Here is a 27,597-nt window from a genome sequence, read left to right on the forward strand (position 1 = left end):
AGCATTGTTCCAAAATACGTGTTTTTCCCCACTGAGGGACCTCAGGCCCTAATCTTTCCCTTTCCGCCTACTGAATCCTATCTTCTATCGTAATGGCCTCATGGGTTGTACACATAGGTCAAAACTTAACGTTTACACTTGAAATGTATTTTATGTCAATTGTGTCGCAATACAGAATACAACTGTTAGACACACACACACACACACACACACACACACACACACACACACAAAGTTGAGAAACAACTGCAGGCATTCCTTGATAACCCCATATTCTGGGCTGGTAAGGGATTCATAGCACTCATAGAAACTTAAAGCTGGACGTCTCCTTGGACCTCCCCTTGGATGTACGGCCTCCCCCTCCCCCCAGGCCTCGGATCTAGATGTGGAGAGGGGGTAGAGAGGGCAGAACACTCCTTCCCATTCACTGTGAAGAGTCTTCACGACTTCAGAGTTGGGTAGAGACAGCAGTCTGGTGCCCGACATCTGCTTTTTTCCTGAAGCCAAGGTCAGCATCAGGCATCAGCCTCAGAAAACGATCAAGAATAGGAAGGGAATGAATCTCTGATGACAGCTCTCCTCCGGGCCTAATCAACAGTGCGAATTTACGTTGAACAGATCACACGCTGAATTGGGCTCAAAGGTAGCGTGAAGCCGGCTTCGGCTTCTGCCTTCCTTCCCGCGGAAGGGGAAATGGGTGGGGAGACCACATTCTGGCTCCGTACAGCTTTATCCCGGCCCGTTCACTCCAAGGTTTAGATTTCTAGTCGGCGCAGGAAAATCGAAGGGCCAAGGCCGGCGGAACCAGAAGAACTACATTTCCCAGCAGGCCGTGGGCACCGGGGCGCCTGCCGCTCTTCCCGGCGCGTGTGGAGCCGTCGCTGGCGCCCGGTGTGCAGGAGGACGCATGGATCCCGCCGGCCGGTGGCAGAGCCTGCCCAAGGGGCCCAGCTTAAAGCATTTGACTGACCCGTCTTATGGGATCCCGCGGGAGCAGCAAAAGCCAGCGTTGCAGGAACTGACGCGGGCGCATGTCGAGTCCTTCAACTACGCTGTGCGCGAGGGCCTCAGCCACGCGGTGCAGGTGAGCGCGGCGTCCTTCCAGGCTGCAGTCACTCTGCGATCTCCGGTGCCACTTGCTCCGACGAGGCCCCAGATGAGGCGAAACTCGAGGCGGGCACAGGAGAAGGACCCCGCGGGTTGGACGAGGGGGGTGGGTGGGAGGATGATTGTGTGGCGAGGGGTGCGGGATAGATCCAAGATGCTGGGGTAAGTGGGGCAGTGGCCTTGGGTAGGGTTCCCAGAGAGATGGCTGGGAGATCACAGTATAATCCCAAATAGTCCTCCCAGATAGATCGCGCCAGGCTCGGCGGGGGGCCTGGCACTTGTAGTCTAGTCGACTGGGGGAGTACTAGATGTATTTGTGATTTCTGGATTTCTTTGTGGTTGGAACCTTAGTGTTTTGTAGCCAGTGCCTGCATGCGTGAGAGTGAGGAAGGCGCTATGCTATGGTGGGTGTGCCATTCACACCGCACATGCTTTCATGTCACTGAAGTTTTACCTCTCCGAAACTTACCTGAAAAGGTTCTGAACCTATTTGTACATAGACTGTACATGTGAGGTCATCCTTCCACGGTGTTCTTCTTAGCTTTAAAGGGAGAAACTACTGGGCACCTGCTCTGAATTAGGTGGGTGTTGAGGAAGATATAAATGAGGCCTGAAAGCGAGATTGAGTAGTAGTGACACTTATTCAACATTAAGTGATTTGATTGATCTAAAGGATACGGTAGCAGAGTTCAAATGAAGATGGTGGGGGAAGGTCTCATTTGGTTAGCATCGCCAGCGTCTCCCAGGCAGTGGGCTCTGAGGGTGCCAGTAATACATAGACTGGAAGTTCTCAAACTTTTTGGTCCCAGGACCCCCTTCCACTCTTAAAATTTTTGAGGGGTCCTAAAGAGCTTTGTTTATCAGTATTTACTCTATTAGAAATTAAAATTGAGAAAATTTTAAAGTATGAATTCATTTAAAAGATAAACCAATGATATATTAACATTTTTATTAAAAATATTTTTGGAGAGGGGTGCCTGGGTGACTCAGTTAAGCGTCCAACTTCGGCTCAGATCATGATCTGAGGTCCGTGAGTTTGAGCCCCTCTTCCGGCTCTGTGCTGACAGCGCAGAGCCTGGAACCTGCTTCAGATTCTGAGTCTCCCTCTCTCTCTGCTCCTCCCCTGCTCGCTCTCTCTGTCTCTCTCACGAAATAAATTAACGTTAAAAGAAAATTGGGGGGGTGGGAAGGTGAAGATGGCAGTGACCAGGGCACAGGTCCTGGTAGTCTGAAGGCTCAAAGGGCAGCTGGGACCCTGGTGCCATTAGGTGCACAGAGAGCCTCCCACATTACCAAGGACATGCTCCAGGGCACTATCCCAAGATCCCAGAAGAACAGGCTGCCGTTGCCAAGAAGGATAATATGTGGGTGGAAGACTACCTACCAACCACATCCGGGTGATGGCATGGGGTAAGGCAACTACTGGAAGCTTCCTGATGGCTTGCAACAGGAGAGGGACATGGTCTGACTGGGACCACCCAGACCTAAGGTTGAACTGGGGTGAACCGATGCACTGGGGCCTTGACATGTATATCAGGAACCGTGTGGGCACATCCCCCCACGCCTGTTTCCTGGAATCTCATGTGTAAGCACTTCTTGGGCTTCATGGCCTTCATGCTGTTCATGTTTTGGGTTGGGGAAACCTACCCCACCTACTAGTCTGTGGGGCCAAAACAGTATCCTTAAAATAATTTGTAGGTGGAACGAGGCAGTGATACAGCCAAAGAGCCTGCTAAGCTGGTGGTTCGTTATGAGATCTGAGGAAGCTTTGTCAGCTTTGTGCCCCCTAAGTGACTCCCTTATTTCTAGAGACTTAACCTGAATAAATCCCTAATAAAACAGTGGTATGGTTAAAAAATTTTTTTCTAGGGGCGTCTGTGTGGCTCAGTCAGTTGGGCGTCCGACTTGGGCTCAGGTCATGATCTCACAGCTTGAGTTCGAGCCCTGCGTTGGGCTCTGTGCTGACAGCTTGGAGCCTGGAGCCTGCTTCAGATTCTGTGTCTCCGTCTCTCTCTGCCCCTCCCCAACTTGCACTCTGTCTCTCTCTCAAAAATAAACATTAAAAAAATTTTTTTTCTAGAGCAGAAAAATTAATAGGTAAATGATATTTTTCCTGTCTTTTGAATGTCTGGCTTATTAGAAGACAGCTGGATTTGCATTTCTGCTTCTGTATTCAGCCTCTTGTGGTAAGTTATTTTGATTAAGTACATGTAGAAAGTGTGGTCAGCACAGATAGTGATGCTGCAACTTAGTATTAGTACCAGAATACTGTATGGAAAATGTTGTTACATAAAACAGTAAAGTAAACGACTAACATTTATAAAGTCAAGGGAAAGATAGCCTTTGTCATATTTTGGTTTATTTACAGTTTTGCCCAATATGGGGGGGGGGGGGATGTATTTCTTCATTCTGTGAGTCTAAATTGATAAATCTCACAGGCATCTTTTCAGAATACATTTGATCTCATTATTCAGGAATTCGTATTTGTGAATTGCCTACTCATTAAAATCTATTCATAGCCCACAAATCAGTACATACCACCATGTGCAGAATGGTGAAAATTTTGAATTGCCCAGTGCGCACCATTTCAACTGAGGTCCAACAAGGTGATGCTCTATTTCTTGTTTCAAGTTCCATACTATAAACAAGTATCCTTTTCTAAATCTGTCCAATTTTTCTCCTTCTGGTGCTTTTTGTTGGTGATTTCACTCTTTAAAATAGCCCTCAAGCATAGTGCTGAAGTGCTATCTCATGTTCTAAGTGCAAAAAGGCTGTGATGTACCCCTTAAGAGAAATATGTGTTAAATAACCTTTGTTCAGTCATGAGTTAGTGCTGTTGGCTGTGAGTTCAGTGTTAATGAATAAACGATATATATTAAGTAAGGTGTCTTTAAGTAGAAATGTACATAAAACAAGCTTATGTATTGATCAGTTGACAAAAGTGTGATCAGAGACAGGAACCTAACTTTCCCCTAAGAACAATTCAGTGTTTGTGGCAACTTTATAGACCTTAACTATCTCAAATAACAAGATTGTATTGTGAGATAGTGTAGCTGCGACTTGAGAAAGAAAATCTTCTGATCTCCCTTTTGAAAGTTGATGCTTCATCCTTAAATAAAAAATACATGAAAATTTTATGTTAGAATAAAATACTAAATCCTAAAACAATGCCAGCTTTAGATAACATTTGAAAATGGAGACAAGGTCAGTTGAACTGACATGGGGGTAGAGAACCTTCTCTATATTCTTGGCTCCATTTCTGGCATTCTTGTTCTAACGCTAAGGCTAGGAGGTTGTTCCTAGTTAATATGTAGGAGAGCTCAGCGATGCCCCTTCCTCGGAACAGGAGAGCTTCCCCAGGGAGTGGTGCAGAGAAGCAGCTGTTGTGCAACGGGAAGAACCACCGTGGCCACCACCTGTGAGGCTCTGGTTTCAGCGTGAGGCCACCATGGAATGAAATGTACAAATATCAGCGTAAAGAATGATGGCATTAGAGTGCCCGGTCCTAAATCAGGAGGATGTTTCCGTAACCTCTCCTGTTAGGAGCAGTCCCATTTGTCTTGCTGTGCACGTTGCAGGTACCACGTACAATAGAGAAGTCAGGCACTTGGTTCACAGAACAGTTTTGTTCTGAACACAACTGTACCCTAGAGCCTGCTACAAATGTGACGTGTTGCAGACACTCACAATCTGAATTAGTTCATTGTAGTTGCAGGTACTTAGCGAGGGTATGAGTAGACCGGATGTAGTTTTAACCGTCTTTTTAGATATGTCATGTTTGGCATTTTGGGCATCAGTGCTTGTAGAACACGAGAGCTTTGGAAGAATCTTGGAGAAAGAGGGCCTTGGAAATGCAAGCAGTTCATCGTGTGGATTGTATTTCAGGCTATACCTCCCTTTGAATTTGCTTTCAAAGATGAGCGGATCTCTCTTACTATTGTGGATGCTGTCATCAGTCCACCGATGGTTCCAAAAGGAAACATCTGCAAAGAGCTCAACATTTATCCCGCAGAATGTCGGGGCCGGAGGAGTACCTACCGGGGCAAGTTGACAGTGAGTACAAGTGACAGCGTGTGACTCTTAGGTTGTAACGTTTTTGAGAATAAGGCTGGTGCCTAATAAAACTTCTACCAGAATTCTGCTTTCTTGGTACTGTCATTTAAAGATCCTGTCTTTTAAATCCAAAGGATAAAATCATTTACCTGATGGTCTTCTTCTTTACTCTTTTAAAATACTTACTTGCTTTGGTAGATCCAGGTAGTTTCTGTTTATTATTAAGTAATTTTCTTCTCTCATTTTCATTTAGGCTGATATCAGCTGGGCAGTGAATGGCATCTCAAAAGGAGTCATTAAACAGTTTCTTGGCTATGTTCCCATCATGGTGAAGTCTAAGCTTTGCAACTTATACAACCTTCCTCCAAAAGCCCTCATTGAGCACCATGAAGAAGCAGAGGTAATTGCGGGCATCCAGGTGATGGTAGAAAAGGCCTGAGATGGGAGTGAGAAGATAGAAACTTGCCAGTGAGAGTCAGTTTTTCTTTCTCCGCTTCCAAGTTCTGGATAGGTAAAATGGGGCTTGGTATCTTGTGTGCTGCATACTTCGTAGGCTCAGAATGAGTCTCAGAAGAGACCGTGTGTGAAAAGTGGCCGCACAGTTAGAGACTATTATTATTATGGGGGAAGTATTGATAGGTTGTTCCCTAATTTCCTGCATGATACACTTTCCGTCTGAGATGCTTGCTTTACCAACAGTAAGATTCTGTGAGCATATTGAATTGCTTCCTGTACCTCTCCTTCGGCATGGTTTTCATCTGCGATACGTGGTTTTGCAGTATTGAGTTGAAGTACTCAAGACGTATAGACTCTGCTGGCAGTAGGGAGACTGTTTTGCGATGGGATGAGGGTTATGGTGTCAGATCTGGGTTTGACACCCAAGTGCTCCACTTACCAGTTATGTGGCTTTGGGAATTGTCTTTTTTTTTTTTAATTTTTTGTTTTTAACGTTTATTTATTTTTGAGACAGAGAGAGACAGAGCGTGAACGGGGGGAGGGGCAGAGAGAGGGAGACACAGAATCGGAAGCAGGCTCCAGGCTCTGAGCCATCAGCCCAGAGCCCGACGCGGGGCTCGAACTCACGGACCGCGAGATCGTGACCTGAGCTGAAGTCGGATGCTTAACCGACTGAGCCACCCAGGCGCCCCATGGGAATTTTCATCTTTCTGTGCCTCAGTTTCCTCTTCTGGGCATAATAACTGTGCCACTTATTGTTATGAGGATTAACGGGGCTGGTAACATAGAGCACCCAGCATGATAACCTGCTTCATAGTATCGATGTGTAGTAGCTTTTTATTTATTATAGAACTATGATACCAGAGGGGCACCTGGGTGGCTCAGTCAGTTAAGTGTCCACCTCTTGGTTTCAGCTCAGGTCATGATCTCACGGTTTGTGAGTTTGAGCCCCACATCAGACTGTGCTGACAGTGCAGAGCCTGCTTGGGATTCTCTCTCCTCTCTGTCTGCCCCTCCCCTGCCCGTGTTCTGTCTCTCTCTCTCTCTTTCTCTCTCTGTGTCTCTCTCTCTCTCAAAAATAAATAAATAAGCATGAAAAACATTTTTTTTTAGTTAAAAAAAAAAAAAATGTGATACCAGAACTATGAAAAACAGTTTCCTCTTTAGCTAATCTGAATTTCTGGTTTCCAGAGTTTTTATACAGTCAAAATTTTTTAACTTCTTTGGGAACCATATTCACCTGGAAGCAAAATGGCTATTATCTCTTATCTCTTTCAAGTAAGGTGTTTTTTTTTTCTTTTTTTTAAATATCATTTGAAGACTAAATCATGAAATCATTTTAGGGGGACAGAAAGGCAAGTTAGTTCGAGTCTGTCTAGTAGAGGAAAGTATCCTGATCCTTCCATACTTTTCTGCCAGGTCCCTGGAACCTTTTTAGTGCACTTAAGAGAAGACTTAATTCACACATTGACAGTTTCCATGAAGTTTCCAGGGGACCTGTAGACCCTTTCGCCTCTGCGTGCCTCTTCTGCACGTTGCACTGCGTCTGGCAGTTATCTTCATGTTGACGGTGTATCTTTGTTTAACAAATTATAATTCATCTGTTCGGCAGGAAATGGGAGGCTATTTTATAATCAATGGCATTGAAAAAGTCATCCGAATGTTAATTATGCCTCGGAGAAATTTCCCCATTGCAATGGTAAGACCAAAATGGAAAACCAGAGGGCCTGGCTATACTCAGTATGGTAAGTTGTAGTGACCTTTGGAATGTTCTTTTAGAAAAGTTTTGTTTTTCTAGTAAGCATTTCTGTTAAGTTAGTAAGCATGTTATAGCAGGAAGCCTACTTTTATTATGTTTAATTTTTTTCACATTGAAAGAACACATGTATGGGTCGCCTGGGTGGCTCAGTCAGTTAAGCATCTGACTTCATTTCAGGTCATAATCTCGCAGTTTGTGGGTTCAAGCCTCATATTGGGCTCTCTGCTGTCAGCCCAGAGCCTGCTTTGGATCCTCTGTCTCCTGCTCTCGGAAGAATAATAAACATTTAACAACAACGAAAGAAAGAATGCATGTACTGATGTTCTTATTTATGGAGACGAAGGCTGGCCTGACTCAACCAGAGGGGGGGTGTGGGCCTCAGAAGTCTCCTATGTAGGTTTCCTCTTCCGTGGCATTCCTCTTGGAGTCCCTGGCTGACAGCCACCTGGCCTCTGAGTGCTCACTGTGACAGAGCCTGGCTTCATAAGACAACATTTTCATTCTTTGGTGACCCTGCAAGTGAATAACTTGTTTTTATAATTGAGCTAAAAATCAGCTTCTAATGATAACCATATATACTATCCCTAGAATAATAGCATCTCAGCAAGTCAAAACGGCTAGTCGTTTATTCTTTTGCATCACTGATGTGGAATGCCGTTCCAGTCTTTGTTTAAAGCTGAATCAAAATCTAAAATTCTGCTTTTCTCCATTTGGACTCTTGGATGAAGCCATTTTCTCTTGATCAGATTCCACAGAGTACAGGGGATATAAAGCGCTGTATGATGAGGCTCTGCAAGGTGCTCGTGATATAACGTGTTATATAACACACGGACCCAGCTCTACAAGGAAACTTTGAAGTTGCATTAAATTTGTAGTTTCAGTTACTTGTAGTGGTTTTCAGCCTAGGGAGATTGTGTGCCCTAGGGGATTTGGCAAGGTCTGGAGACATTTTTGGTTGCCAGTCTTGGCTAACCTTAGTGATTTGGCTCTATTTTTAAGAGGGTTAAAAATAATTTAGGGAAAAAAGTAATTATCAAAGCAGTTACAGTATTACTGAGTTTTCGACTTTTTGCTTTGTTTCAATAGGAGTTTCAATGCACTGTGTAAGGGAAGAACATTCTGCTGTCAACATGAACCTTCACTACCTGGAAAATGGCACGGTTATGTTGAACTTTATTTACCGGAAAGAACTGTTTTTCCTTCCTTTGGGATTTGCACTGAAGGTGTGACTTAACGAATGTGTTTCTTTTGCTAGGAAGAGGTTCAGTGGAGGTCACATTCTGTGCAGAGTGGATAGGTTCTCCCGAGTGGAATTGATGGCTGTATCAGCTGTGCACTGCTCCAAAACAAATTACCCAAAATGCAGTGGCTCAAAATATCAACAACCATTCCTCTCTCACTATTTCTGTGGTCAGGAATTTGGAAGTGGCTGGGATTTGGGGCACTTGTGCCTCAAGGTCTCTGGAGGTAGCGGTGAGATGTCAGCAGGGGCTGCAGTCATTTAGAAGGCCAGTAGGGCCGGAGGATCCACTTCCAAGGTGGTCACTCATGGCTGGCAGGTCATTGCAGGCTGGTGGCAGCAGGTCCTGGTTCCTGTGCATGTGGGCCTTTCCACAGGCTGCTGGAAGCGGCTGTCTTCCCTGAGAGGGTTAGCCAGGAGAGTGAGGCTGAAGCCACAGTCCCTTTTGGGACCTGACCTTGAGAATCACACATCAACTTTTTTACCATGTTGTCTTGGTCACACAGGCCAGTGCTGACTTAGTGTGAGTGGAGACTCTACAAGGCTGTGAATACCAGAAGGCAAGGATGATGATGGGGCCATCTTGCTGTCTTACCATACAAGCCATGCCTTGTTTTGGAGAGTTCATTTGGATTTGCCAGTAGTGGAGTGCTAAATTTCCTCAGAGAAATAGAATGGCTAAAATTGTTTAGTTATGACTAGCGATTAAAAAGAAAACCTTGTGGTTTTTTTGTTTTTTTTTTTTTCTTTTCTAGGCACTTGTCAACTTCTCCGATTACCAGATTTTTCAGGAGCTCATCAAAGGCAAAGAGGAGGACTCTTTCTTTAGGAACTCCATTTCTCAGATGTTAAGGATTGTAACGGAAGAGGGTTGTTCCACACAAAAACAGGTCCTTAATTATCTAGGTGAACGCTTCAGAGTGAAGCTCAGTCTCCCTGACTGGTACCCAAATGAACAGGCTGCAGAGTTTCTGTTTAAGTACGTGCTTTTGCCTAAACGGTTGTCTGTGGGGCGGGAGGTTGTAGTTAGGGCTATGAGTCATCTGGGAATCAGAATGGACCTGGGGGTAGCATTCTGGTCTAAGGAAGCAGGGCCCAGCTCTGTTCCTCTGGCCATCCACACCTTTCTTTCTATAGTAGTTTTGTTTTGTTTTATTTTATTGTGCTTTTAAACTTTTATTTTGAAACAACTCCAGACTTCCAGAATTGCTGCAAAAATAGTACCATGGACACTTCACATTCACTAGTTGTTACCATTTTTATTACGTTTGCTCTCTTGATTTCTCTTTACGTAGGTCAACATTCTTCTTCCTGTAACATTTGAAAGTTGTAGGCATCCTGTCCCTTTATTTGCCCAAGGCAAGGACTCTGTTATATAACCACTGTACAGGTACTAGCGTTTAAAGTAGTATGTAGGCACAGGTCACATGTTGAGCACCCGAATGGCCAGTGCCACTGAGAAACTGAATTCTTGATTTTATTTAGTTGTAGTTAATTTACATTTAAATAGCCACATTCTGCATGTCATGCCATGTGGTCCAGCACAGCTCTAGACCCTGTGAGTATGTACTGTCCTTTTGCTAATGTTGCCAGTAAAGAGGAAAAGCAGTTGTCTTTAAAAATGAGCAAGAACTTTTAAGTAAACAGGAATCGGGAACCTGGGTTCGTAGGACATCAAGTTCTAGTAGCAGCTCAGTCGTTTTAAGCTTCGCTTTCTGTTTTGACACAGCCAGTGCATCTGTATCCACTTGAAATCCAGTACTGAAAAGTTTTACATGCTTTGTCTCATGACCCGGAAGCTCTTTGCTTTAGCCAAAGGAGAGTGCATGGAGGAGAATCCTGACAGTTTAGTGAATCAAGAAGTCCTTACACCTGGTCAGCTCTTCCTTATGTTTCTGAAGGTAAACGCTTGCTGCTTTCACCCTTGGGCCAGTCGTCCCTCTTGTGGAATGGTGAGACGGTTTCCGGCAGCACTGTTTTCTGCGTGTTTGCAATTTGTAGTTTCGGCACTTTACGTAGCCTGCCTTTTTAATTTTTTGTTTGTTCGGCAGTAAGGGATTTAATCCAAGATCTTAAGTTTACACCAAATTCAGAAACTTCTTTAATATTTCTAAGAGGTTAAAGGCAACATCAAGTCTCGGTCATAACGTTAATGATAACATGTAACTGGCCAAACGTGTGTGATTTCCATACTTTTTTTAAAATGTTATTTATTTTTGAGAGAGAGAGAGAGAGAGAGAGAAAGAGAGAGCAAGCAGGAGAGGGGCAGAGAGAGAGGGAGACGCAGAATCCAAAGCAGGCTCCAGGCTCTGAGCTGTCAGCACAGAGCCCGACGTGGGGCTCGTACTCACGAACTGTGAGATCATGACCTGAGCCGAAGTCAGATGGTTAACCGACTGAGCCACCCGGGCGCCCCAGATTTCCATACTTTTATACCAGCTTTGTTTTAAGCTTCTGAACCCCTGACTCTGGGACACAGTAAGAATCTTCAGGAAGGTACAGGACAGTGACATAATCTGAACTACAGACTTCAGTAGCCATTTCACTGAATATCACAGCGGAGATTGAGGTGTCCTGTGATTTCCGTGCTTGGTTCTGAGGGCTTCTTAATAGTGAGGGAGTGAGAGATACTGAAGAGCTGCCCTCTCTGAACTTTAGAACAGCTCTGGTGAACGCTGTTCATCATCCTTTGTGGTGTCTGCCCTTCCTGCCAGAGGCACTGTCTGCTCAGCTTTATACCCCTGAACCTTTTACCAGAAAGGCTGGGGACCTCATAGGAAGGCTTCTTAGAGGCCTCTTCTCACTTCTCTTGCGCTGTTGTGTGCAGGCCTTACATACAGGTCTCCAGTCACTCGACTGCATTTCTGAAGTCAAAAAGTGCTAGAACTCCAAAAATGCGAGTTGGCAGGAGAACCTGACCTGCACTGACGGGAGGCTATTTATAATGTTCATTTATTCTACTTAGTGTGATAGTTTGTTTGTCTCTCCGTAGAAGTGTGTTTGATTACAAGCCGGCACCTCAGTCTTCATAATGAGTTTATGTACCTGCTACCCTTGTAAAGTCTGGAAAATTCTTAAGACAGAAATAAATTGGGCCCAGGTCGTCCTATAATGCACTGCTCTTTGAAGAAAAGTTTGTCGTGAGGCTTCAATAAATACGCAGAGTGCCAGCTTACAGTATGTGCCCCATGCTAGTTGCTCACCTTAGCAAGTTAACTACAAAGTGACAATAGGCAGACCTCTTACCAGGGAGAGACCGTTTCGGTCCTCATTCCTCCGGTCTCCTGTCTCAGGTCACAGAGCTGCTGCCTGGGTCTCTGGTCCTCAGGTCTGTGGCTTTTCTTTCCTGTTTTCTGACTCTGCTATCTCACTTCTTTTCCATTTTGCTTCAGACTTACAGGAGAAGAGAGTGTCACTCTTTCCTACCAGTGTCAACTGTCTTGTGTGTTGGGCGTCATTTGGGGACTTGGACTCTTCTTAGTTGTTTTTACTGTTAACAGAGTGGCTGCTGCTTTAAAGCTTTGCTCTCGTTGCCTGTTTCTGGGGTTGAAGCTGTTCTGACTACTTGATGAGAGCATTTTAATGAAAAACTTTTCTAAAGCCAAAGCAAACGTGATTTTTGTTTTTGTTTTAATTTTGTTTTTTAATTTGAGAGAGTGTGTGCACGAGTGGGGGTGGCGGAGGGAGAGAGAGAGAATGAATGAATGAATGAATGAATGAATGAATGAATGAATCTCAAGCAGAGCCCAATGCAGGGCTTGATCCCACGACCCTGAGATCATGACCTGAGCCAAAATCAAGACTCTGACACTCAACTGACTGAGCCACCCAGGCGCTTCCTCCCAGAGCAAACTTTTGATTCTTTTCGTGAATGTGGGTAATCTTTACTAGGAGCAGTTTTTGCCTCACTCCAAGGGACATTTGACTGTGCCTGGAAACATTTTTGGTTGTCACAGCTTGCAGGATGCTACTGCCATCCCGTGGGTCAGGGCCAGGGGTAGCGCTAAATATCCTGCATGCAGGGCCTGGCCCCTCACTACAAAGAACTATCTAGCCAAAATGTCAGTGGTGCTGAGGTTGAGAAACCTTGATATGCAGGAGTTTGTGGCTTCTGCCTGAACAGGAATAGTGTGAGGAAAGACTGTTTTTCAGGCTTATAGACCAGACGTTCTCCATGTCAAATGTATAAATTAGTGGGCCTTTGTTATGGACATGGGATTATTATGTGGGAGTAAGTATGAAATGTGAGTAATTTAAATGTAATCGTTTCAATTTTTTTTATTTCAGGAAAAAATGGAAGCTTGGTTAGTGTCTATAAAAATTGCTCTAGACAAGAGGGCTCAGAAGGCCAATGTGTCCATAAACACTGAAAATTTGATGAAGATTTTTAATATGGGAACAGACCTTACAAAACCATTTGAATATCTTCTTGCTACTGGGAATCTGCGTTCTAAAACAGGTGAAATTAAATAGATTGGCTTCAGGGGTTGTGGGAGGGGGGATGGGCTAAATGGGGAAGGGGCATTAAGGAATCTGTTCCTGAAAGCATTGTTGCCTACATGCTAACTAACTTGGATGTAAATTAAAAAAATAAAATTAAAAAATAAAAATAGACAGACTTCATTTTAGGTACAGTTTTAAAGTTATTTGATCAATATGGATTTATATATTGCTGAGAGAGGTTCTCTTTAAAAGTGAACTCATTTCTTGGGGCACCTGGGTGGTTAAGTTGGTTAAGCATCAGACTCTTGATCTCAGCTCAGGTCTTGATCTCGGGGCATGAGTTCAAGACCCATGTTGAACTCTGTGCTGGGTGTGAAGCCTACTTAAAAAAAAAAAAAAAAGAAAAGCCTTTAAAAAAGTGCATTTGTCCCTTTCACTAAAGACGGATTTCATGTTGTAAATTTGACAAGTGTGCATCAGTGTGCATCAATCTGAAGGGCTTGAGACAAGGCATCTGTAGAGCTTAAATCCACTTCTTATCATCACATGCATCTCTGTGCCTCCTTCTAGAATTCTAAAGATAGCTTAGATCTGTGAGGAACCGTTAGTAGTCTGGGGTGGGGGTGGGGGTGCATCACCTAAACCAGGTGCATCAGAAAGGCCTGAAAAACCTAAGTAGTCATTGAGGGCCCAGAAGTAATACTGTTGATTTTTTTTTTACACAGATAGTACCGATGCAGATTTTTTTTTACGACTAACAACTTCTTACATATTTTCCATCCCTCTCTGATGAATCCCATTTAGTTACTTGCTGTTTCACACTCATTTAACGTTTCCCACAAAGGAGGTAGTAATAGGAGGAGAGAGGGAACCAGTGGGGCTAATATAACTTGGGAAATCTGGGGGGAGGGGTTACTGCCTTTTTACTACTAATTTTGTAAATCCCTCCCACTCGTCAGTGCTAATAAACTTTATAACTCACTCTGATTTCTACTGTGCTCTGAGGTTTTGTCCTCAGAGCCTCACATCGAAATACACTTGTTTTTTAAGTTTAGCCTGTTTTTGAATGACTTTTGTTTTATTAAGGTCTTGGCTTCCTGCAAGATTCTGGACTTTGTGTTGTGGCTGATAAGCTGAACTTCATACGCTATCTCTCCCATTTCCGCTGTGTGCACAGAGGGGCTGATTTTGCTAAGATGAGGACCACCACAGTACGCAGGCTGCTGCCGGAGTCCTGGGGTTTCCTTTGTCCTGTGCACACCCCAGATGGGGAGCCCTGTGGCCTGATGAACCACCTGACTGCCGTGTGTGAGGTCGTCACACAGTTTGTGTATACAGCATCTATTCCGGCTTTGCTCTGCAGCTTGGGTATGTGATGGACAGTGATAAACAGTCTTGTTTGGGTGTGGGGGTTTTAACAGGTGCAAACTGTCAAGTTATACTTCTTTGGGAACTAAGCAAGAATTCTGCAAGAATTCTGTTTACTCTTCTGTGCAGGAGTCGGGCTGGTTTCCTGGCTCGTCTGTAGGTCAGGTGCATTTTTTTGAGAATGAGTGAGGGAGAAATTAAATGCTATAGTTTTATTTTATTTTTTGCAAAAATAAAAATGTCAAAACATTTCAAATACACCAGCATTCAGCATTATCGTTAATGCATTAACATTCAGCAATATCAGAAATAACATTTTGGGTCACTCCCTGTATCTGGTGACTCGACCACTGCATCTCTAAGTAGGAAACAGTGTCAGTTTGCAGGAAGACCATTAAAACGAGGTTGTCTAGTAGTCTGTACCCTGATGTCATAAGAGACAGAGCCTTTGTTCTGGGGGACTCACAGCTGCTAACTCTGCTTTGGCTGAATGTCCTGGAATAAACACAAAAGCACCACTAGTCTTGATGCTGGGGTTACAGATAAATTTTAGCAAGTAGGCAAATTCACAGATGTGGAATCCTCAAATAAGGAGGATCAAGTGCAGTTGAGGTTTTGGGGAAAAGTTTATCTATTTACATGGTTCTAATCAAAACATAGAAGATATACATAGGAAAGCCTCTCTTATACCCTTGTCCCCCAGCTGCTCTCCCCAAAGACAGTCCGAGTCACCAGTTTCTTGTGTATCCTTGCTGAAAGGGCTTGGAAACATGTAAGCAATATAAAAATGTTCTGGTTTGGAGGCAAGATCTCTAAAATGATGAAGCGGTTGTCGAGCCTATCTGGAGGGACTTTTTAACGCAGGAGAAAGCACTCTGGTGTGAGCATTTGGTCTGTTCACTTCCCCAGGGGTCACTCCAGTTGATGGAGCTCCACACCGGCCGTACAGCGAGTGCTACCCTGTCCTGCTGGACGGCGTCATGGTTGGCTGGGTGGATAAGGACCTTGCTCCTGGTGTTGCAGATTCTCTCCGACACTTTAAGGTGATCTTGTGTCTTTGTGAACTGTTCTGTCCCTTACTCCTAGGTTGTCTGTCCTTTTCTCGTTGTCGAGGTAGCCCCAGGGCAGCGTAGACTGGCCAGGGGGTCTGGAGGTCAGAAGCTGATTCCGAAAGTGCCTCTACATCCCCTGTAGTGTCACAGTCTTGTCTTGTGCTGGCTTCAGAGGTTAGGGTCAGTGACAGATACTTTGACCTGCATGCATTTTTTTTGGTAGTTTCATTGAGGCCCTAGTCTGCTAATCTCACAAATTTTTAACTTTTTTTGTTTTGTTAATACTAGTGGCATACAGGGGGCCTCAAAATACATCCTTTATATTTCAAGTAATGTTGAAGATATGCGAGTTATAAGTCACACCCTGTTACCTTCTGGGTCTTAAAAGTGGATTTCTATTTATTTATTTTTTATTATTATTAAACAATTTTTTTAAGTTTATTTATTTTTGAGAGACACAGGGAGGGGGAGGGGCAGAGAGGAAGAGAAAGGATCCCAAGCAGCCTCTGCATTCTCAGCACAGAGCCTGATGTGGGGCTCGAACTCACAAACCGTGAGGTCATGACTGAGCCAAAACCAAGAGTCGAACGCTTAACCAACTGAGCCACCCAGGCGCCCCATGAAAGTGTGTTTTTAAAAAGTCAGGTATGGGCGCCTGGGTGGCTCAGTTGGTTAAGCATCCAACTTCGGCTCAGGTCATGATCTCACAGCTCGTGAATTCAAGCCCCATACTGGGCTCCGTGCTGACAGTTCAAAGCCTTGGAGCCTGCTCCCGATTCTGTGTCTCCCTCTCTCTCTGCCCCTTCCCCACTTGTGCTCTGTCTCTCTCTTTTAAAAATAAGTAAAACATTAAAAAAAAAAAAGTAGAATAACATTCTTTGACTAACTTATATTTGGAATTTGCCTAACAAGAGTTTTGGTATGAGACAATGGGCATTGAAGAATTGTTCTTTGGCAACAGGATGAATTATAGTTCGTGCTCTGGTTTATTTCAAACTGTACTCTGGTTCAGTTTTCAGTATTTTTAGTTTTCAAATTGTTCAATATAATTTTTTTAATTTTTTTTTACATTTATTTATTTTTTGAGAGACAGAGAGAGACAGAGCACAAGTGGGGGAGGGGCAGAGAGAGGAGGAGACACAGAATCCGAAGGAGGCTCCAGGCTCCGAGCTGTTGGCACAGAGCCTGACGCGGGGCTCGAACTCACAAACCGTGAGATCATGACCTGAGCCGAAGTCGGTCGCTCAACCGACTGAGCCACCCAGGTGCCCCTGTTCAATACAATTTTAAATGTAAAGGTGTTCGAACACCACAGAGAACTCCCATCTGCCCATTACCTAGATCCACCAGTTGTTAGGTTTTGCCCCACATGCTTTATCCGTTTGTATGCCCTTTATAAACCTGTATAGTTTTTTCTTCTGAACCATTTGAGGATGGTATACAGACCAATCCCCTTTTCCATGAAGATTGCCACCATCAAGTGCATTCTTCCTGAGAACAAGGGCTTTTCCTCCTCAATAATCCCAGTACACTTTTCAACATCAGGGAAGGTCAGGGTGGTGGAGTCCACAGCTGACACTCAGATTATGCCAGTTGTCTCAGGAATGTCTTCCACAGCAATTTTTTCTCTATCCTCGTTTGGGACCCAGTCCAGCATCATGTATTACATGTAATTATCATGTTTCTTTAGTCTCCTTTAATCTTGAACGGCCCTTCAGCTCTTCGTGTCTTGACTTTTTTAAAAACTACAGGCCAGTTATTGTATAGCTATCCTTTATTTATGTTGGTGTGTAGCTTTCTGATGATGAAATTCAGGATATCCTTTCAAGAGGCACATGATCTTGGGGCCCCTGGGTGGCTCAGTCGGTTAAGCGGCCAACTTTAGCTCAGGTCATGATCTCACGGTTTGTGAGTTCAAGCCCCGCATCGGGCTCTGTGCTGACAGCTCAGAGCCTGGAGCCTGCTTCAGGTTCTGTGTCTCTCTCTCTGCCCCTCCCCCACTCATTCTCAATCTCTCTCTCTCTCTCTCTCTCTCTCTCTCTCTCTCTCTCTTTTTCTCTTTCTCTCTCAAATAAATAAGCATTTAAAAAATGGAAAAAAAAAAAGAGGCACATGATGTTGACTTGTCCCGCAGCTAGTGATGCTAATTATGATCGCAGTAAGGTTGTGTTCTCTAGGTTGATGCACTGTGCGGTTGCTAATTTTCTGGGTAATTAGTAATTTGTGGAGAGATATTTGGAAGAAGCTATGTGAAAGCCTCATCAAGTTTTTACCTGCAAGTTGGCGAATTCTTTGAAGAATTCTTACTCTCCCATTGATGATTCTTTCCTGAGGGAATGATTATTGTGATGGCTGCCCCGTGATTGTTTCCTAGCTCTATCATTCCTTCTGTGTTTGTGAGTTGCTATTTTGTAAGGTAGAGTTTTCCTTTCTCTTCCACTTATTTGTTTTTTTATTCACAGCAGCATAGATTTACAGATGCCTGTTTTATTTCATGAGTCTTCTGTTGCTGTTGCTTATTTTGATGCTCAAGTTGTATGATTTCACTTTTTCCAGAGGTCCCTGTGGTTTTGTTTTGTTCATAAATGCATATAACAAAATTTACCATTGTAACCATTTTTAAGCTTCTAGTCCAGTGGCATTAAGTATGTTCAGGTTGTTGTGCAACCACCCCCCTATCCATCTCCTGAAGTCTTCCATCATCCCAGACTGGAAGTCTGTACTCATTCAACAGGAGCTCCCCATTTCCTCCTTCCCTGGTTGCCACTGTTCTACTTTTCTTCGTGAACTTTGACTTTGCTAGGTACCTCATGTAAGTGGAATCATACAGGATTTGTCCCTTTGTGTCTGGCTTATTTCACTTAGCGTAATGTTTCAAGTTCATTCCTGTTGCAGCCTGTGTCAGAATTTCATTCCTTTTTGGAGCACCTGGCTGGCTCAGTTGGAGGAGCATGTGACTCTTGATGTCACAGTCATGAGTTTGAACCTTACGTTGGCTGTAAAGATTACATGTATAAATAAACGTAAAAATAATTGCATTCCTTTTTTTAAGACTGAAGAATATTCCATTGGGTATACTACCACATTTTGCTTATCCATTCGTTCATTGATGGATACTTAGCTTGCTTCCACCTTTTGTGTTGTTGTTGTTGTTTTTTTTTTTTTTAAGCTTATTTATTTTGAGTGACAGGGCTGAGGGACAAAAATGAGGGAGAGAAAATTCCAAGAATTCCAAGCGGGCTGGAAGCACGGAGCCCAATGCAGGACCTGATCCCACAAACTGTGAGATCATAACCTGAGCCGAAATCAAGAGTCAGATGCTTAACCAACTGAGCCACCTAGGTGCCCCAGGTTGCTCCTACCTTTTGGCTACCATGAATAATGCTGCTGTGAACATGGATGTACAAGTACCTGTTTGAGTTCCTGCTTTCAGTCCTTTGGCGTGTATGCCTAGAATTAGAATTGCTGGATCATACGGTAATTCTGTATTTCATTCTTTGATGTGTTCTGGGGGAAATCTGTAGTATTTTCCTTTCGATATACTAAGTGTATTATATTAATTTATTCCCTGATCATCATTCTCTAGTACTAGTGATGAATAATGAACCCTCAATTCCTGGAATAAATCCCACTTGGTCATGGTGAATCATTTTCTTAATATTTAAGAAATACCAGTTAAATAGTAAAAATTTATTTTTTTCTTAATAGATACATTTCTGCTTTATAAAAAGAATTAGAAAGTTTTCCTTTGTTTTCAGTGCCCTGGAACAGTTTGTAGAAATTGGGTTATCTGGTCCTAAGTCTGCTAGAATTCCCCTGTGAAACCATCTGGCTCTAGTGCTTTCTTTGGGGATAGTTTCTAGATACGTTTATTTCTAATATGGAAATCGATCATCTTTAAAAAGGCTTTCTACCTCTGTTGGGGTCTTCTGTTTTGGTAACCTGCATTTTATCCATTTCATCTTGATTTCTTAGAGTAGACCCATGATTTTAAATTTTAGTTTCACTGGGTTTTTTTTTTTTTTTTTTTTTTTTTTTTCATTTCTTACTCTGTACATTTGTCCCCCTCCCCATCCCCACACACCCCTCCAGCTTTTTTTCTTGGTTAGGTTAAGCAGTGGGTATTTGAGAGAATGCAGAATTTTAATTTATTACTTTGAACCTTTTTCAGTATTAATTTCAGGTTTTATCTTTGTTAACTTGTGGGGGTTTTGTGTGTGTGGGTTTTTTGGGGTTTTTTTTTGTTTGTTGTTTTTTTTTGGCCTTTGTGTTAAGAATTTGATCCATTTAGGGGAGTCTGGCTGGTGGCTTAGTTGAGAGAAAGAGAGTCAGAGCATGAGCAGGGGAGGGGCAGAGAGAGACAGAGAGAATCTGAAGCAGGCTCCAGGCTATCGGCACAGAGCCCGACGCGGGGGCTCGAACCCACAAATCGTGAGATCATGACCCCCAAGTGCCCACCCCTACATCACTTCTTAATTGAACTCTCTTTTTGTTGAAAACAGGTGTTGAGAGAAAAAAGAATTCCTCCCTGGATGGAAGTGGCCCTTATCCCCATGACGGGGAAACCAAGTCTATACCCAGGGTTATTCCTGTTTACTACTCCTTGTAGACTTGTGCGGCCTGTGCAGAACTTGGAATTAGGCAAAGAAGAACTAATTGGAACTATGGAACAGGTACACAAAGCATTGTGTTGGTGCCTGAACCTACTCGTGTGGTATATGACTTCTGAAGACTTAATCACTGCTACTTTTTAAAAATGTTAGCGCTGTTTGATAACCATCGGGAGTTTGAGAGAAAATCACAACTTACCTCTGTCTCCTCTGTGATGAACACAAAGCCGTTTTCACATTTCCTCCCTCCGCTCACCTATTGAGAGAGAGGGTTGATGGTCATGTTACCTGCCTTCCCATCCTGCCCAGCTCCTGTGCACCTGACTCTGCGTCAGGTGGTGAGGTGGGAACATTCCATTAGACTCACTCACCGCCTTTGCCTCCATCTTTGCAGTTGGGAAACTGTGGGCTTTGTGCTACCTAAAAATTTCTTTCTTCCAATCTTCCACAGTTGAACCAGGGTGGATTTAGAGTGACACGGGTCAGGTAAGCGATATTTCTAACTGGAAGCTTCCCCGTGCTTCTCAGTGGATCCTGTCTGTGTTCATGATGTTGAGTGGGGAAGGTTTTCGTTCAAGGCTTTGAGTCCTAAACTCTGAGAGATAAGATGAGTTAATATGTTAGCAGTCAGTTATTTTGTGCCTTGAACTTCTCGCCCTTCCTTTTTTCCAGATCTTCATGAACATTGCCATCTTCGAGGATGAGGTTTTGGCTGGAGTTACCACCCACCAGGAGCTCTTCCCTCACAGCCTGCTGAGTGTGATCGCCAACTTCATCCCTTTCTCTGATCACAACCAGAGTCCTCGGAACATGTACCAGTGCCAGATGGGTAAGAGGGAGTAGAGAGTGGTGGTGGTATTCACACAGAAGAAAAGCGCTTGTAACTTTTTTTATTTTGAAATACTTTCAAACTCAGAGAAAACTTGCAAGAATGGTACAAAGATTTCCTATAAACCCTTTATCTAGATTCTGTTAACATTTTGTCTCATCTGCCCTGCTTTCCATTTGAAGGGAAGTTACAGACACGATGCCCCTTTACCCCTAAATATTTCATTGTGTATTTCCTAACAGCAAGCATGTTCGCTTACGTAACCAGGGGCAAGCGTTTAAATCAGGAAATTTAACATTGATGTTGTTATACTATTTTATAGTCCTTACTCAGATTTTGACTGATTGTCCCAAAAATATGGCTTGTGGCAGGTTTTTTTTCTGCGTAGCACCTAGTCCAGGATAACAAGTTGCATTTAGTTGTCATGTCTCTTTAGTCTTTTAAATTAGAACAGATCCTTAGCCTTTGTCACTTTTGACATTGATGTTTTTGAACCAAAAGGTAATTTATTTTGTACGATGTTTGTCAATTTGGATTTGTTTGAAGTCTTGTGATTTGACTTTTGAAGAATACAAACCATGTAGTCACCCACATCTTATCACTTGCAGTATTCTTCATTCCTGCCTGATGATTCCGTGTTCCGTTGAATACCTCCAAGTAATATCTCTTGAGCCTGAAAAGCTTCCTTTAGCATTTTTTATAGTTTAGGTGGTTGGCTACAAATCCTCTTAGTTTTTATTTCTCTGAAAATGTCTTTGTTTGATCTTCACTTGAAGGAAATAGATGTACATTTCTAAATTGAGAGTTAGTTTGTTCAGCACTTAAAAGGTATGGAACTGTCTCTTCTTGGTCTCTCATTTTTACTAGAAGTCAGTGGTTACATGTATGGTTGATTGCTTGTAGATAATGTGTTCCTCCCCCCAGCGCCCCACCCTCCCCTGTCCTTAAGATTTTTACTTTATATTTGATTCATAGCAGATTGAGTACGATATGCCGAGATATGATGTTCTTTGTGCTTGGAGTGTATTGGTCTTCTTAAATCTGGTTTTAAAGAGTTAATCGGGGCGCCTGGGTGGCTCAGTCAGTTACGCATCCAACTCTTGATTTTGGCTCAGGTCATCTCAGGGTCCTGAGAATGAGCCCCACAGCCTTGGGCTCCCTGCTAGACATGGAGCCTGCTTAAGATTCTCTCTCTCTCTGTCTCCCTCCCCCCGCCTACCCCCTCTCCCTGCTACCACTCTCTCTGTCAAAAAATAAATAAAAAATAAAAGATGTGATTAAATTAGTAGTTTTTGCCATTAATTGTAAAAACACTGCTTCTGCCCCATTCTCTCATACCTCTCCTGAGATTTCACTTATGTGTCATGTATATTAAACCTTTAGGTATCGTTCTGTAAGCCATTGGTTTATAATCTCCTTTTCTGTCTTTTTTTTTCGTCTTCGGGTTGGATCATTTTGTTGATCTATTGTTAATTTCACTGATTTTTCATTCTATGTCAGATATTTAGTTTTTTAGCCTAGCATTTCTGTTTGTTTCTTTTTTATAGTTTCTATTTTCTCTGAGGTTGTTGTCTTCATTGTGAACATATTTTCCTTTATGTTTTTGAGCATTGTTATTACAGGTTTTTAAAAATCACTGTCTTCTGATTCTAACATCTGGGTCATCTCAGGATCCATCTGCATTGATTACATTTTTCTTAAGTATGGGTTGTGTTTTCCTATTTCCTTGTATTTCTAGTAATACTGGATTGTATCCATGACATCGTGAATGATAGGTTTTAAAGATTGTCAGTTCTGTTATGGTCCTTCAAAAAGATTGGTTTTTAGATTTAATTGGTAGATAGCTGAACACAGCAGTTGAAGTATGTTCTTTTAGCCTCAGGTGGCCTGCTTGGATCTGTCACATGCATAGTTTAGTCCGCCAAGGATTTGGACTCCGTTTATTTGCAGAATTTAAGGCTCTTCATGGTTCTTTCCTTTCTAAAATCTACCCCCTTACTTTCCAGTTGCTGTTGTGTTCTGAACTCTGTTCCTTGGTTCTGTAGGCTGGTAAGACTGTAGGTTTCTATCTAAGTTGTAGCCACTACAGTGACTGAACCATCAGGCAAAAACATTAAAAACTGAAAAAGCTAGTAGTTCCCTCTGTACTGTTTCTTTTGTCCAAGTGTGAATTCCTCTCCAGTTTCTGACTCCAGTGCTTTCATACTGTGTGTGTTTGGGGAGGGGATGGGGGTGGTTTTTTGTTTTGCATTGTTCTGGATCTTAATGTGCTGAGGTGTAGCTTTCTCCTACTGGAAGCTGGAAGTCTCCTTTTCTAGATTTTAAAATTCACTGTGTATGTATGCATACACATATGGTCTTATAAATCATTTTGTTTCAGGTTGATTCTCTGTAATGTGAAGTAGTACAAAGAAGAGTCTTACTTCCCTACCCTCTGTACCCCACACCCAGAATTAGCAGATACTGACATTGTGTTCTGTGTGTGTGTAAGGAAGTAATCTAAGTAGGTAGATAATAGTTACTGTCTGCTTTTCACCCCGTCTGTCCCCCAACTAGTAATATCCTGTAATTTATATGCATCCTTTTTATGCTTTTCTTACATTATACACATGTCCATAAACTAGGAGTGGAATTATCTGGGATGTGTACCTAAAGCGTATAATATTAAATGTCATTCTGTGCTTTTTCCCTCTCAGCATCGTTTTCATGGTCTGGCTACATAGATACACGTGGTCTGCTTCATTTTCATGCTGTGTATTAGTCTGTAGTGAGCAGAACCACCACGATTGATTTATTCATTCCCTGATGATGCATGTTTTATTGTTACCAATTTTATATATGACCTTTATAGTCAAGGGGAAAACGATGCTAAGGGTTTTTTTTTCCTTTGTAGGGAAGCAAACTATGGGCTTTCCACTTCTCACTTACCAAGCTCGATCAGATAATAAACTGTATCGTCTTCAGACTCCACAAAGCCCTTTAGTGAGACCATACATGTATGATTATTATGATATGGATAACTATCCAATTGGGACAAATGCCATTGTTGCTGTTATCTCTTACACTGGCTACGATATGGAAGATGCCATGGTGAGTTCTGCCAAGAGAATGTAGTGTCATTTCTTTTCTTTTTAAAAAAAATTTTTTTTTAACGTTTATATTATTGAGAGACAGACAGAGACAGAACATGAGCATGGGAGGGGCAGAGAGAGGAGGAGACACAGAATCTGAAGCAGGCTCCAGGCTCTGAGCTGTCAGCACAGAGCCCGACGTGGGGTTCAAACTCAACAAACCGCAAGATCATGACCGGAGCTGAAGTCAGATGCTTAACTGACTGAGCCACCCCGGCACCCCTCATTTCTTTTCATTTTAACTTTTTTGTTTACTGTGGGATTACTGAAGGAATATTTTCATGTCCTGGCACCAGAGTGTTCTGTTAAATGATGAATTCCTAGTCTCCATTGAAAATGGCAAGCCTTGGGGCGCCTGGGTGGCTCAGTCAGTTGAGCGTCCGACTTTGGCTCAGGTCATGATCTCGCAGTCTGTGAGTTTGAGCCCCACGTCAGTCTCTGTGCTGACAGCTAGAGCCTGGAGCCTGCTTCGGATTCTGTGTCTCCCTCTCTCTCTGCCCCTCCCCTGCTCATACTCTTTCTCTCTGTCAAAAATAAACAAACATTAAAAAAAAAAAAAAAGAAAGAAAGAAAATGGCAAGCCTTGAGGGATATTCACTAAATATTCAAATATGCATATATCATCGATATTTGAGTGCATGTGTGAGTAGATGCTGAGTGAATAAGGTCTTGGATATGTCTACATTTCATATTTATTTTTAAGTTTATTTTAAGCGAGGGAGCGCACACACATGTGAGCGGGGGAGGGGCAGAGAGAGAGGGAGAGAGAATCCCAAGCAGTCTCTGTGCTGTCAGCACAGAGCCCGATGTGGGGCTTGATCTCATGAACTGTGAGATCACAACCTGAGCCGAAATCAAGAGTCAGGTGCTTAACTGACTAAGCCACCAAAGTGCCCCTATCATTTATATTTATGTATGATTAGGTCTTAAACCATTTACAAGTGTCTGGGTTTTATTAGTGTAGGTGACTTGGAAAATTTGGAGTTTTAAAATTAGAATGGCAGTTATCATAAACCCAGTATTTTAATTCTAACTAGTTTTAATTTTGAAAATCCCCATTTGGCCTCAGTCTCTTAAATTAATGATTTTTTTTGACCTCACAGATTGTGAATAAGGCCTCTTGGGAACGAGGCTTTGCCCATGGAAGTGTCTACAAGTCTGAGTTCATAGATCTCTCTGAAAAAATTAAACAAGGAGATGATAGTCTGGTGTTCGGAGTCAAACCTGGTGACCCACGGGTTTTGCAGAAGTTAGATGATGATGGCTTGCCATTTATCGGAGCACAGTTGCAGTATGGAGATCCGTATTATGGCTACCTGAACCTCAACACCGGGGAAAACTTTGTGATCTACTATAAGTAAGTTCGGATACCCAATACTACTTTGTGAAGGCTGTTTCTCAATGAAATTGCTGGTGGTCAGTGAATGTTATCTTTTAACAGGAGAATTCCGGAGAAGACAGAAGTGATGGTTTTAGTCACTGACTCAGTCATAACTGAATTGGCGTTTCTTAAATGAGACAAAGTTCTGTGTCTGCTGTATGGCCTTTTTTTTTTTACTTCTCTTGTCAGTCTCATAGTTTGATAAGTTACCTGTGATTTATTTCAAAACTGTATTATTCAAACTTTATCATCTCTCTCATGCATGTTGTTAGGAATTTTCCTAGCTAAAATGTCAAGTTTACTGTGCCTTTTATTAAAATTAAAAATTTCTTAGCTTATTTTACATCCAGAAAATTGTTTCAACAGTAGGTCTCATCATAGTTTTTCAGTTGCCTCTGTCGCCGTCCTTTCAGATGGGCATAGTTGTGTAGTGAATGTAATCAGTAGCCCTGTTCGTAAATACTTGTAGGGACACCATCTCTATTTGTACTGGAGAGTAGAGGTAGGAATAAGTTTTGTAAATACCCTATAAGATGCACTAATTATATCAATAAGACTTAAGCGTCTTTGTAAGTTTAAAGAACATAGTTTGACCTCCCGTCTGCTTATTTTTCCTAGGAGTAAAGAAAATTGCATTGTGGATAACATCAAAGTGTGTAGTAATGACACCGGCAGTGGGAAATTCAAGTGTATTTGCATCACGATGAGAGTCCCTCGGAACCCAACTATCGGAGATAAATTTGCCAGTCGTCATGGGCAGAAGGGCATCTTGAGCCGGTTGTGGCCAGCTGAGGACATGCCATTTTCTGAGAGTGGGATGGTCCCAGACATTTTGTTCAATCCTCATGGTTTTCCCTCCCGCATGACCATTGGTATGTTAATTGAGAGCATGGCAGGGAAGTCTGCTGCTTTGCACGGTCTCTGCCACGATGCTACACCCTTCACCTTTTCAGAGGAGAACTCAGCCTTAGAATACTTCGGTGAGATGTTGAAAGCTGCTGGCTACAACTTCTATGGCACCGAGAGGCTGTATAGTGGCATCAGTGGGATAGAACTGGAAGCAGACATCTTCATAGGCGTGGTTTATTATCAACGTTTACGCCACATGGTCTCAGACAAATTCCAGGTTAGAACGACGGGAGCCAGAGACAAAGTCACTAACCAGCCTATTGGGGGAAGAAACGTCCAGGGCGGAATCCGTTTTGGGGAAATGGAGCGGGATGCTCTTTTAGCCCACGGTACATCTTTTCTCCTTCATGACCGCCTCTTCAACTGTTCGGATCGATCGGTAGCCCACGTGTGCGTGGAGTGTGGTAGTTTACTCTCTCCACTGTTGGAGAAGCCACCGCCTTCTTGGTCTGCCATGCGCAACAGAAAGTACAACTGTACTTTGTGTAATCGCAGCGATACTATTGACACCGTTTCTGTGCCTTACGTTTTCCGGTATTTTGTAGCCGAACTGGCAGCTATGAACATCAAAGTGAAATTGGATGTCATTTAACCTGATGTGGCCTTTTGGGTTAGGAAAACTATCAGATTAAAATAAGATGTAACTTCAGTTTAGTGAAGATATTACTTGGTTACTGTGGAGTTTTTCCAAGGGTGTTAGAGTTTTCAACCAAGACCTAGCAACTGAGAATTCAGGATTTCTGAGTCTATCCAGTATAAGAACTACTGAAGTTGATTTTTAATACATTATGTTCAAAAAATGATACACTGGTAAGTTGACGGATATACAGGGAAGTCTTTCCAACCCTAGGTTCTTTGTATCCTATTTTCAGCAGGCAGTGACCATCAAACATTTCTCTGGCTAGAGCAGAGCAGTCCAATACAAATACAATGCAAGCCATAGATGTAATTTTATATTTTCTTATATCTCCATTAAAGTAAAAACAAAAGGTGGCTCTACTGAAATGTAGTTGTTGTACAAAACTGCACGTATTTAATGTATACAATCTGATGGGTTTGAACACATGCATACACCTGTGAAATGATTGTAATCAAGGTAATAAACGCCACTTCCAGAAGATTCCTTGTGCCCTTTGGGGTCGTGTGTGTTCGTTTTTGGCAAAAACACTGAACTTGACATCCACCCTGACATCCATCCTCTTAACAGATGTTTATGTGTACATGGTAGTATTGTTAATGACAGGCACAACATTGTACAG

General features: G+C 42.8%; 1 protein-coding gene and 1 pseudogene across 1 annotated transcript; both read left to right on the top strand.

Annotated features, from left to right (window-relative positions):
• Positions 1 to 772: 772 nt before the first annotated feature.
• Positions 773 to 27,459, top strand: POLR1B (RNA polymerase I subunit B). The gene is made up of 15 exons (XM_060654926.3): positions 773 to 1,084; positions 4,993 to 5,160; positions 5,414 to 5,560; positions 7,229 to 7,361; positions 8,462 to 8,598; positions 9,371 to 9,594; positions 10,345 to 10,516; positions 12,903 to 13,074; positions 14,145 to 14,426; positions 15,336 to 15,469; positions 19,981 to 20,151; positions 20,761 to 20,917; positions 23,811 to 24,007; positions 25,152 to 25,405; positions 26,048 to 27,459. Exons 1-15 carry the CDS (start codon positions 908 to 910, stop codon positions 26,928 to 26,930), a joined length of 3,408 nt encoding a protein of 1,135 aa, XP_060510909.3. The 5' UTR covers positions 773 to 907; the 3' UTR covers positions 26,931 to 27,459.
• On the top strand, positions 1,096 to 4,986 carry LOC132692478 (NADH dehydrogenase [ubiquinone] 1 beta subcomplex subunit 8, mitochondrial pseudogene; annotated as a pseudogene).
• Positions 27,460 to 27,597: the final 138 nt, after the last annotated feature.

The sequence above is a fragment of the Panthera onca genome, chromosome A3 (genome assembly GCF_046562875.1).
Source record: "Panthera onca isolate mPanOnc1 chromosome A3, mPanOnc1 haplotype 2, whole genome shotgun sequence".
NCBI classification, from domain to species: domain Eukaryota; kingdom Metazoa; phylum Chordata; class Mammalia; order Carnivora; family Felidae; genus Panthera; species Panthera onca.